At 33.8% G+C, this 12,887-nt stretch overlaps 1 protein-coding gene across 1 annotated transcript; it reads right to left on the bottom strand.

Moving 5' to 3' along the window:
- Positions 1–722: 722 nt before the first annotated feature.
- LOC134278717 (uncharacterized) lies at positions 723–12,841 on the bottom strand (the record flags this gene model as incomplete). Its single annotated transcript, XM_062761012.1, has 2 exons — positions 12,352–12,841; positions 723–787 (listed from the first exon to the last, which is right to left on the bottom strand). Coding segments are annotated over exons 1-2 (555 nt in total), but the record flags the coding sequence as incomplete, so codon positions are not given.
- Positions 12,842–12,887: the final 46 nt, after the last annotated feature.

Below are 12,887 nucleotides of genomic sequence, written 5' to 3'. Positions count from 1 at the left end.
GATCAGCCCTCGTATAAGACGAAAAACGTTACTGAACTTTAGATTCAGATGCTGCTAACTTAGTGCCGTGGCTATCTAAAGTAATCATTTTTATGTTTGTTAATCTATTTGCAACAATTATTCATGAGTGGAATTCATAACCTTTTTATTGTTTTCATTTTTTACAGATTTCTCTAAAGGAAACCCCTGCAGATGCCATACTAATTTAGCATGCTCTTCTAGCGTCAAACGCCGCATATGGTGTAACTTTTTTTTCTGAGTTTTTAATTAGTACAAAATTAATGTAAAAATAAATATAAAGAAAATATTGAAATTTTTTTCTTCGAAAATGGAATAGACACAATTTTATTTTTTTCTATGAATTGCTCACACTTCAGTAAACATAGTAGTTATTTATAAGGCTTGGCATTAATATGTCTTATTTTTCAGTAAAGTAGCATATTAATATATCAAATACATCATAAACTGGTTTAAAAGTAAAATATTAATTCTCTTAGGTGGTGCATTAGCAATTTTTTCTACTGTATATACAAACCACTAGTACAGAATTATGCATATACAGGTTTAGATACTGTAACATAAATATTTTTAATTTCTTCGAGAAGAGTAAATGAAATAAGATGAAATAATTGTAAATAAATATTGCATTTCAACTATTTTTCAATCTTACTTTATTTTTTTAATATTTCAAAGATTATATTTTTTCCTTTTGCATGTTTTGCATTGTTTTTCTCACCTGTTGAAGTGGGTGGTGTTGCTGCTGTTGTCTTTGGGGTAGAACTGCTTACTGTAACAGTAAAATGTTTGAGGATTTAAAAAAAAAAAAACAAATTACACATTATTCTTAAAAAATAGAAGTCATTTAGATTGCAGAATATTTATAATTCACACTGAAAGTAGATCATGTAGATAAGGGTAAAATTGAAAATTACAACCCTGCAAAAACCTGTCAACCCTTGCCTATACCATAGTTGATGGTGGATATTTGTGGGTGAAAATTTTCAATGTTACCTTCTGGCTTCATCTGCGTCCAGTATTTATCATGTTTTTATGATGTCAAACTTTGTAATATCATGACAAGTACAAAATTTTATGTATTAGGTCTATATATCAGCAAAAAATGAACCCTGGCTGTCAGGCAGGTTCAAAACGATATGTGATATATCAGATGTGATAAAATTAATCAGGGTTCAATATTCCATAATGTATGAAAATATTCCTCTTCAGCAAAATATTTACAAGCCGCAAAAAATGACTTTTTTGCTTAAAGCCCGAGATAATAAGCACCGCCTTCAGATTTATCTGGTCTGTATTCCCCCGTCAATCAAATAAATTACGGTCCATCATTGGGTACTTGAAAATGATTGACATTTAGCTGCTAGTCCCTGTGTATATCTCTTTCACTTTGTTTGACACGCGTGGCCATCATCAAATTAACTTTCGGTTTTGTGATGTTTACGGCTAAATCACAATCGCAATGACTAAGCCATTTCGATGCAAACAATTTTAGCTTGATTATAATTGATTATAAACATTGAAAAAATGAAAATGTTCTCATAGTGTTTCAATAAAATCAAGATTGTGTTTTTTTTTTCTAATGAAAAGTGCATAGGTGACTGAAATCTTGTTTTCACTCATAAAAAGATTCTTGTTTTGAGACGCGGTGAAAAAATTTCGATGAAAATAAAGGAGAAAACTAGAAAACTGACCAGTCAGCAAGGGCCCCGCCATGGGGTAGAATTAAAAGGGTGCAGCTTACGGAATGATTCAAAATGTACGAAGAATAAGCAACAGCAACTGTAATCTTAAAATTTCAAGATAATTCCTGAACATTCAAAAACCTGAAAATAATATCCTTGTACTTACATAAGGCAGTAAAGAATGACTTAACATTGAATGTATATTTAAACAATTATGAAGCTTGTGTTACATAAAATCCAGCCTTCAATGAATGCAAATATCATGAAGGCTTGACCTTAACTTCAAACAAACAGCAGTTGCAGACAAAGGTTTCCATTAATCTTAAAGACAGATAAAGAAAAGCCTACTAAATTTTCTGCAGCAGGCTAGATAATTAATCCCAAGGGATTAATTGTACCTCTCTCATCATTTTCTTTTAAAGTTACAATACGAACTTTTTCAGTATTAATGATAGAATGGGGTTTTTATACAACTACCTTAAAAATTAACAATATTCTTGAATTAACATAAGTAACAAAAGTAAATCAAAAAATCTTCTTTAATCTATTTCTTGTTTTTAGAATTCAATGAAATCATAACTATTAAACAAAAATAAATTATGAAAATTTATATTCAAATCCACATTTCAGAGTGTTCATAGCATTCCAAATTGACTTAACTTCAAAACAAACTTCATTTGCAGACAGGGGTGGTAATTCATCTCAATGTGACAGATAAAGATAATGCTCTGGATTTTCTTCAGGAGGAAAGCTAATTAATCCCAAGGGACTCATATAGCAGCATTCAGTTTTTCAGCAGCTATCTCTCTTTGCCAATGCATTCTTATACAAGAGGCCCACAGGCCTTATAGGTCACCTGGGTATCATGTAACAACTTTCCAGCGATTGTATTTGGTTCCTGTTTTAATCCAAAAGCCATGAAATTCACAAATTTTGAAAGAGGCACCATTGCTTATCCAAGGGCAGATTTCAAAGCATTAATTTATTTTTAGTCAAAGTACCCCATGGTACCCCTGACCCAGCGGCCCTGAAATTATCTATTTTGAAAGAGGCCCCTTTCTTCATTATAAGGCCAGCATTTTTTTATATTTACAATAGGTTTAGTTATGAACATGAGAATAAAAAACTCCTGAAGGAGAAGGAAGTAAAAAAAAAAAATTGATAAATGAATTATTAACATTTGTACATTCTTCTTTATGCTATCCTAATAGGCTCCTTACCACTGGACACATAATGCTTACAAATAGGAAAGTAGAACATTTAATTGCTTATTTCATCATCTGCCAGTTTGGGCCAATTATATAAATTTTGTGATGTTGATCAAAATATATTTTAAAAAATCAATTCTTTAAAAGTCTTTCAATATAACTACATTTTTTTAATATGTGTTAGGTGAATGTGTAGACATTGTTCTAAAATTTACTTGATGCCTAAAATTATAATTCCTATCATAAAACAGACAGGGAGTATTGGGGAGTAGGGTGAACATTTTTTCAATTAAGTGTGAAATAATTTTTCTGGCTGATACAAATGATACTACATGCCTGTATATATTTGTATATTCTTGCCTTTTAATAGTTGAATTTTTTTTTATTTCTTCCTCAAATGGACTTAACTTCTCCCATAGTTTTATTCATTACATCTGATGCATAAGCAACCCTTTTCTGAAGAATGATACTGTAAGCTAAACAGAGACCTAAACAATGTCGCTGGCAATATGCAATAGCTACCACGGGCAGTTTAAAACCTGGGGAAGGAAAATAATTTACTAGGGATGCCAACGAATATTCGAGTACTCAACTATCGTTCGATTATACCGACTATCAACTAAAATTTCTTTAGTCGATTATTCATTAAAAATGTGTTTCATCGAAGTAATTTTGAATTCAAGGCAATAAACTTATATTTGCCCATTTCATTTATTTACAGATCAATATTTTCATATGTAAAATTAAGGGTATGGTATAACTGTTCAAAGTTTGTACGTCGATGTATGTTCGGCAAACATGTCTTCAAAATCTACAGTTTTGGTTTAGCTTAAAAAAAGGAAACTGTGTTATCAAGGTTATGTGAATCTGAAGTTTTTTTTTCTGCAGTCGGTATAACATCAAACATGATGTATAATATGCTGAATCAGTCAAACATATACACAGTCTTCAAGGGAAATTTTCCTAAAGTAAGTTCTCCGCAAAAATGACAAAAAAGCAGAGTGGGAAAGAAAAACCACAAACATGATTACCGTAAATCTGGAAATTTTTGCTGTAGATAAATTTTTAGCAAATTTACGAATTCATGGCATTCGCAAAAATATTTTTCTTAAAAATAATTCAACAATAAGAAAATGTAAACAAAGAAGTGGTCATTCGCAAAATTTTGAAACACAAAAATTAATCAATAGCATTTTGACCCAGATTCGCAAAATAAAATTGACGTAAAAATTTCCAGATTTACGGTATTAATGATTGTCTACCTCTTACTGTTTTAAATGGAGAGGGCAGTTGTTTAGTTTTGTAGATTCTAACTAAGATCTGATGTGATACAACTATTCAGAAAGAATTCTAATTAAATAGCTATTACATAATTGTAAATACATGTCAACTGGGGTCAGTTATGAGATTAATTAAACCGTGTTTTCTTTTTCTGATATTAATTTCATACAATTATTGATTGTTTGCACAAAATTTCATAATCAAAAATTTATCCCAAGCTCTCGCCCTCTCTTTGTTTTTATAAGAGACATGCTTTAATTGTTTACCTGTCAAAGATAATTGACGGACACGTAGAAATTGGCCTCAATTATGGGGTACATGTACTACCGTTATGTAAAGAAAGGACGAATACGAGCGTTTGATATTCTGCATTTAGATAAAATGTGCAGCTAATATATTAATTTTGAAATTAAATACACTGGGTACATGTACATATTGATGTACAGTTTTTATTGTACTACGTACATGTTAACAATTCAGAAATTCGTTGTATAATGGTGATAAGGTAGATTAAATATTGTAAACTAGTCAGTAAAAGACAAACAGTGAAAATGCTATGAAAAAATAATTAAAATTAAACGAATATTCAACTATCGTTCGGCTAAAGCATCCGACTATTCGACTAAGCTGTCCGAGTAAAATTGACATCCCTATAATTTACAGACAGATACTTTTGAAACGAATACATAATTATCTCACCAGCATGTCATTGTGCAACAAAGTCGTCAGCATTTTATTTGTCCTTTGAACGGGTGAAACGTTTTGAATGGCACTCTTATCGATGAATTTTACACTAAACCAAGCTATCTTCTCAGATCTAGCTTTATTTACCCGCCGTTTCATCGTAAAACCGGAAGTGCGAGTTCGTAAATTTGAAATCTCGATCCCGACTCAAATTTGACATCGGAAAATTTTTTTTTATTTTTTTCTGAAAATTCAAAACCTTGAGCGGAAGGTTTGTAAAACTGAAAACAAAATAAATCCTGGCCTTAAATATGTAATTAGATCATTACCATATTAACCAGGAGCAAAGGATAAGATGTTCAAAGAATTCATGCATTTCACTATATAATCATTAGAGCCCCACACTAAAACAAGAACCCCTGACCCTGGGGCCATAAAATTCACAATTTTGGTAGAGGCACTCTTGCTCATCATAACTATGTACTTAGTTGGTTTATTTAATACCCAGGAACAGAGAAGAAGATTTTCAAAGAAATAATGCATTTTCAATACCTACTTATTCAGCCCTGCCCTAGCACTAGAACCCCTGACCCCAGGGTCATGAATTTCACAATTTTGGTAGAGGACTCATTGCTGATTACAATCATGCAAACAGTTTGACTGCTTGATGTCCAGGAGTAAAGAAGAAGATTTTTAAAGATTGCACTAATTTTAGTGGTTTTGGCCCCACCCCTCAGGCCCCAGGGGAGCAGGGACCATGAAATTCACAACTTTTGTTCCCCTTCACCCACAGATGCTGTATACAAAATTTGGTTGAAATTGGTTTAGCGGTTTCAGAGAAGAAGCTGAAAATGTTCAAATGTTAACACACGACGGACGACGGACGCCGACGGACAAACACAGATGGCAATAGGTCACCTGAGTGACTCAGGTGACCTAATAAAGTTAAGGAATGTACCCCACCATCCCAGCTCCAAACCAGGGGACATAGAGAACCAAACTTAGCATCAAAATATGTATTTCTGCCTACTGAACTACCATACCAAATTTTAACTTGATTGGGCAACCATAAAAAAGGTTGCCCATTCATTCTTATGCATAGTTAAGGAATCTACCCCACCACCTCAGCTCCAAACCAGAAGACATAGAGAACCAAACTTAGCATCAAAATATGTATTTTTGCCTACTGAACTACCATACCAAATTTGAACTTGATTGGGCAACCATAAAAAAAGTTATTAGAAAAAAACAGAAAATTTGTGGACAGAAGAGTGATAGACGGACAGACAGACGGACGGACAGCTAGACAGACGGACAGACAGAGTGATTACTATAGGGCACCCGCAAATCCTTGCGGTGCCCTAATAACCTGGTAACGTTTTTTGCTTGAAATGGGTAGTAAGGTTGAAAACAAAATGTCTGATTAGTAACAACTTCGCCTGGACAAGTATTAAAGTATTAAGAGTTTCTTTCTTCTCCTTTTCCTTTTTTATAACCGAGCATTTCTTGCTACGTGGGTTCTTACCTCCGTTCAAGGTCACAGGTGTTAAAAATAGTTTTGAAAGAAATACAGAAGTTAGCAATGAATCAATATTTTGTTATAAGTTTTTTAATTATAATCTAAATTTACTTATCGATAAAATACACACATTTGTATGTAATTTTAACTTGATGAAACGAGCGTTATAGCGATTTTTTCACAAGATACAGAATGTACATTTGCTGAAAATAGGACCACGCGACTTTTTATACAAACGGGAAGTAACTGTTTCTATTTGACCGTGATCGAAGCTCTATTTACGAAAATTATGAATAGTTTTTAAGATTTTGAAAGGGACAGGCAAGTATGAGTATTTTACTGTTGAATTTATACCTGTATTTCATTTTTATTTTTTAACAATGAACTCAAGTCATTGCTACTGTGACGAACAATGTAAGGTACATACCGCATTTTTTTTTTTTTTTTACAAAAGTCGACCGGTGAGATTTCTGCTTGTTTTGATATTAGATATGTCTGAAATTATGGAATTTTACAATTATCATTTATTGTTACTAATGATATTTTTCATCCACGATGTCGAGATCTACTTATTTTATGATGAACAGTAGGCCAGCAGGCTGTACAGGTAATACTCATTGACTTCTTGTGTATACCGTTTGTATATAGGGATTAGCGCTTCCCACGGTCTGCACGACCATCAATACCTCGGGGTGCCATGTGTGTAAAATTTAGTCCCTCCCCATACCTGAGAAAACCGTACGGTTAAAAATCTCGGCCTTTAAACTACTTGTCCTTCATCATGTATCAGAACTCATGTGCGATTTCACAGCAAAATATATTTTGCAGCATAAATACAGGTAACTAAATGTTAAATTTAAAATTCTTGTGACTTTATTTAATAAACTTTGTTTAAATAAAAAATGCAGTCATCATGTGGTCATCTATTGATTTTCTTTTTTTGTTCATGTATCATTTAAAGAATCTAAATCAGTTTTCATAAACAAAAACTTTGAGTGCAATGAGAAATTTTATTACATGATCAGGAATTTTTTATGTTCTTTGATTGGTCTAAAAATAGAATTTAATACTATTTGAGGGCTGAGGCCCAGGGGCCACATCGCTCACCTGAGTACCATGGCTAGGAAAAAAGCAAAAATCAGTTTAGTATTAAAAAGCTTAAATGCATGAGTCATTGAGTGGTACAGACCTACTTCTAAAGGGCAAAAGGGAGTAAGAAGGAGGGGGTACAATTTGAACAACTTGAATCTAAACAATCTGGGAATGCTTCCAAATAGAATGACAAACAATGGCTTTGCTGTTCTTTAGATAAAGATTTTTAAAGATTTTTTTTCTATATATTCCTATGTTAAACTTTGATAGTCCATTGTGGCCCCACCCCTCCCCAGGGGGTCATATTTCGAACAAACTTGAATCTACACCACCTGAGGATGCTTCCATATAAATATGACTAATCATGGCTTTGCTGTTCTTGAGAAAAAGATTTTTCATATACAGTGAAACCTGTCTAATCCGACATGCACTGGGAGACAAGTTTTGTGTCGGGATAGACAGGGTGTCGGATTGCATAGTGTTAAAAACAATGAAATTACTAAAATGGGAAAGAAATTTAACGTACAAATTCGCAGTATGTCAGATTATCAGGTGTCAGATTAGACAGTTTTCACTGTATATTCCTATGTAAAACTTTGATCGGCCATTGTGGTCTTGCCCAACCCCAGAGGTCATGATTTGAACAAGTTTGAATTTGCACTACCTGAGGATGCATCCACATGAGTTTCATCTTTCCTGGCCCAGCGTTCTTAAGAAGAAGATTTTTAAAAGATATGCGATTAATTTTTCAATAATTCATAACTATCTCCGTTTGGAAGAGGGCATGGCCCTTCATTTGAACAAAGTTGAATCCCCTCCACCCAAGGATACTTTTTGGCAAGTTTGGTTGAAATTGGCCCAGTGGTTCTTGAGAAGAAGATGAAAATGTGAAAAGTTAACTACAATGACGACAGACAACAGACAAATTTTGATCAGAAAAGCTCACCTGAGCCTTCAGCTCAGGTGAGCTGAAAACAATTTGATTAACTTTTTAAAATTTGAGAGAAAGGAATGAAAAATGAAACTGGGGGAAAATTGTCTTAAATACGTTGGCATATTGTAGAGCCTACTAGAGGGCCCTGGTGACAGAGTTTGGATTCATTTGACAAAATGACACTGGTGTGATACATGTTCTATTTAGTGTTGTTATATACAGCTGATATCAGCCCAGTAACGGCACTCTTTATTAACATGATTTACATCACTAAAAACAATGTTCAAGTTTATTACCATGTGTAGCAAAAGTAACATATTTAGTACAATAAATCACAGGGATCGTACCTGGTCATTTGCAGGGTTTGGGCTGTTCAACATTAAATGGTTGGAAATAATTGGAATAATTTTAGTGGACTGCAGAAATATACAAATATGTTTTAACCTTATCTAGGTAAATTAAAATCAACAGTAAATCACTATAAAAATCAGAGGCAAGCAACAATTAAATGGGGAGTTCTGATGACTAACCTAATACTTAAATAATTAAAATGCCCAGTTGCCCTTGGACTACCGCATATACTGTAGGATGCCTTATTCAGGATGGACAGTAGATGTGATAGCCCTTCAACAACTACACTACATGCCTATTTCAGGGTTCTCATTAAGTGCCGGCGACCGGTGATTTCGCCGCCTACTTATACACTGGCGCCGGTTATTTCACTTTTGAAAATCAGTAAAGAAAATCTGTGCTTCAGAAGAGAATTTTGGTCATCCCGTTTGTCTTGTTCGTGTAGTGAATAAAAAACGTAAACATATAAAAATCGTTGTTATTTGATGCTTTCCTTGTAAAATTAGGACCTCCTACTTTTAAAAACGTGGCGATGATACAGGAATGGCGATTGAAACACGGGTGATAACTTGAACTCAGTGCATCCTAGCTATGACATCACAGCCTACTCCACTGCGTTACGATATCCGGTGAAGCATGAAGCGGTTCGAGGAGTTATGTACTAAGGCTAAGTGCATCCACAAAGATTCCAGAGAGTTCCGAAAGCAATCATGGTGTGTCAGAAAAAAAACATTGAGAATATTAGTTGAACTAGAAAACTGACCAGTCAGCAAGGGCCCCGCCATGGGGTAGAATTATAAGGGTGCAGCTTATGGAATGATTCAAAAATATATGACAAATAAGAAACAGCAACTGTATTCTTAAAATTTCATGATAATTCCTGAATATCCAAAAACTTGTTAATAATATCCTTGTATTTACATAAGGCAGTAAAGAACAACTCAAAATGTATATCTAAACAATAATGAAGGCAGCTTGTGTTATATAAAATGCCAGCCTTCCAATGAATGCAAATACATATCATGAAGGCTTGACCTTAACTTCAAAACAAACAGTAGTTGCAGACAAAGGTTTTCATTAATCTTAAAGTGACAGATAAAGATAAGCCTTCTAAATTTTCTGCAGCAGACTAGATAATTAATCCCAAGGGATTAATTGTACTTCTCTCTCATCATTTTCTTCTGAAGTTATAATAAGAACTTTTTCAGTAATGATAGAATGAGGTTTTTATCCTACTACCTCAAAAATCAATAATATTCTTGAATTTACATGAAGCAAGAAAAAAATAAATAAAAATAAAAAAATATATATCTTCTTTAATCTATTTCTTGCTTTAAGAATTCAATGAACTCATTGTGTAGGGTATTTCAACAAAAATTTTAAAAGTAAAAACATTTATCATGTTTATACTTCAATCCACTTAAATGGACTTAACTTCAAAACAAACTTCATTTGTAGACAGAGATGGTAATTAATCTCAATGTGAAAGATAAAGATAATGCTTTGGATTTTCTTCAGGAGGAAAGCTAATTACTCCCAAGGGACTCATTCATTGCAGTATTCAGTTTACAATGGGAACATTTTCAGAAGTTATCTCTCTTTGCCAATTCATTCTTATATAAAGTTAAGGAATCTACCCCACCACCCCAGCTCCAAACCAGAGGACATAGAGAAACAAACTTAGCATCAAAATATGTCTTTTTGCCTACTGAACTACCATACCAAATCTGAACTTAATTGGACTACCATAAAAAAAGTTATTAAGAAAAAACAGAAAATTTGTGGACGGAAGAATGACAGACGGAGAGACAGACGGATAGATAGACAGACAGACAGAGTGATTACTATAGGGCACCCGCAAATCCTTGTGGGGCCCTAATTATTGTCTTTATTTGGATTAAAATTTAGGTTTAAAGGCATATGCAACCTCAAAAAAATTTGTTTTAATCAATTTTGAGGTTATTTCCAGTGCAAATCCCTTTGTATACTTAAAATTCGTTTCGGAATGATTCTGTGGTGAGGCCTTGTCCTGACAGAGACACAGTAAGATTATTCTAACTATCGATAGAAATACAGGCGCATCACTAATTTCTGACAAAGAATTGTAAGGGTGACTTTCTGTATGGATTTCAATGATACTTGCATATTTTTTTATAATTGTGAAAATACAGCGTACATATATCTAGTTAATAAGCTGCAGACACTCAGACTCTTTAGTATCCCATACATCTAAACAATGTAAAGCGTTTTCAATCAAATAACTGCTACAAAAAGCAACATTTTTAAAACAAAAATCTTTATTCATAGTATACATGATATATTACAAAAATCAAGGAAGTTTTATAGATCATCATAGGCTGTGTGCTTCTCCTGTGATTTTTTATTTTTTTTTTAGCAAAATGGGCTTCTCAAAAGTGTCATATTGAGAACAAATGAAACAAGTCAAAATATACCCAGATAGGTCCCAGAAGCCACCTCCTGCAATGTAAGAATTAAAAAATTTTCCAGGGGAGGACCCCCGGACCACCCACTTGACGAAAGGGGGGAAACCCCCCTCTCGGACTCACCCCTCTCGGTTCGGGCCTTCTGCCCTCAAGTCTGAAGTGCCCCCTACTTCTTCTTTTTCTCCACCTACTGTAAAAATTAATGAGAACCCTGCTATTTATAAGATTACCAGGACGGACAATGAGTATACCAGCCTGGACAGACTAATCAGCCAATGAAGACAAGACACAACAAACTATGACTGGCCTCTATATTGGAGGTCATCCTAGTTTGTGGCAGGCCTTAAATGGGTTGTCCTTCCAAATTCACTCTCTAACTGAAAACAGGCGAGGAATATAACAAGCGAACTTCAAGTCTTACTTCACAACACTCGTCTCCTATCCTTGGCTGCATCTGACGAACTACCACTGATCACTGCGGAATCTCCTTATTTATACACAATAAATGTCACAAGATGTGAACATTGACTAACTAGGAACACAGTATGGTCAAACCTTAGAATCCTGAAATCATTACATAACGATAAATAAAACAGAATATAATTTAAAGAGAAATGTGAGGTGTTTTCCAGTAATGGTGACATTGTTTGGGTAGTCGTCCAGTCATGGATACGTAGATAGAACGTTCTATCGTTAAAATGATATTGTCCTACGGACCCGGTTTAACGATAGAATTTGTTCCGTGTATTCGTAATGTAGCAAAAGAAACATAACTCGTACTCACTATAACTCAGTGCATTTACTACAAACAAACTAGAGAGTTCTGAATGTAAACATGGCAGGTAAATTTGAAGCGAGAGAAAATTAATTGGATTTTCATCTTCAGATGGATTATTTTCTGGGATAAAAGGCATATATAATCTCAAAAAGGTTTGTTTTGATTAATTTGTTTGTTATTTCCAGTGCAAATCCTTCCATATTCTTCAAAATCATTTCGGAGCGGATCCGCTCCGATTTGCTACATTGCAAGTATATGGGACGTATTCTATCTGTGGTGAGGGCTTGTACCGAGACACAGTTAGATTATTCTAACTAATGGATACGCATCAACTTAAAAAAGCAAAATAAAAATGCTTACCCTGAAGAGCTGTTTCTGTTATGTTCTTTGCAAAGTATATCAATAAGCACATATCTTTTGTAAATTTGTCTTCAGTACACACTTCCTCGCACTCCTTGTTCTTGAAACTGGATGATAGTAACCCATTACAGTATTTCTTAATTTCTGTAGCATTTGATTTCTTCAAAGTACTTATAATAAGTTCTTTCTCATAAACCTTTTTCTTGCAAGTATTATTGTTTAAACTCTTTACAAATTTATCACAAAGTGGAATTCTTTCCTCTTCGCTTTTTAGATTATTGACACATTTTTTTAAACTTTGTTGATCATCTGCAGGTACTTCAAAATATAAATCAACTGGCGGAAAATGACACAAATTTGACATCCATTCTTTCTTTAGATCAGAAGGAATATTAGCTGGCGCTGGACTTACGAAAGACACCAGTGTTATCATTAGTTGTACACAAGTCAATAACTTCGTAAATTTGTTCCTCATGATTATGGCAGTCATCGTGGAACATTTGGTGTATATTTAATGCCTATTTAAATTCCTGTAA

The sequence above is a fragment of the Saccostrea cucullata genome, unplaced genomic scaffold (genome assembly GCF_032062105.1).
Source record: "Saccostrea cucullata isolate Sc308-1 unplaced genomic scaffold, CSIRO_AGI_Scuc_v1 ctg14710, whole genome shotgun sequence".
NCBI lineage: Eukaryota > Metazoa > Mollusca > Bivalvia > Ostreida > Ostreidae > Saccostrea > Saccostrea cuccullata.
Note: the sequence above shows the minus strand (reverse complement) of the source record. Positions and strands in the feature narration are given on the sequence as shown.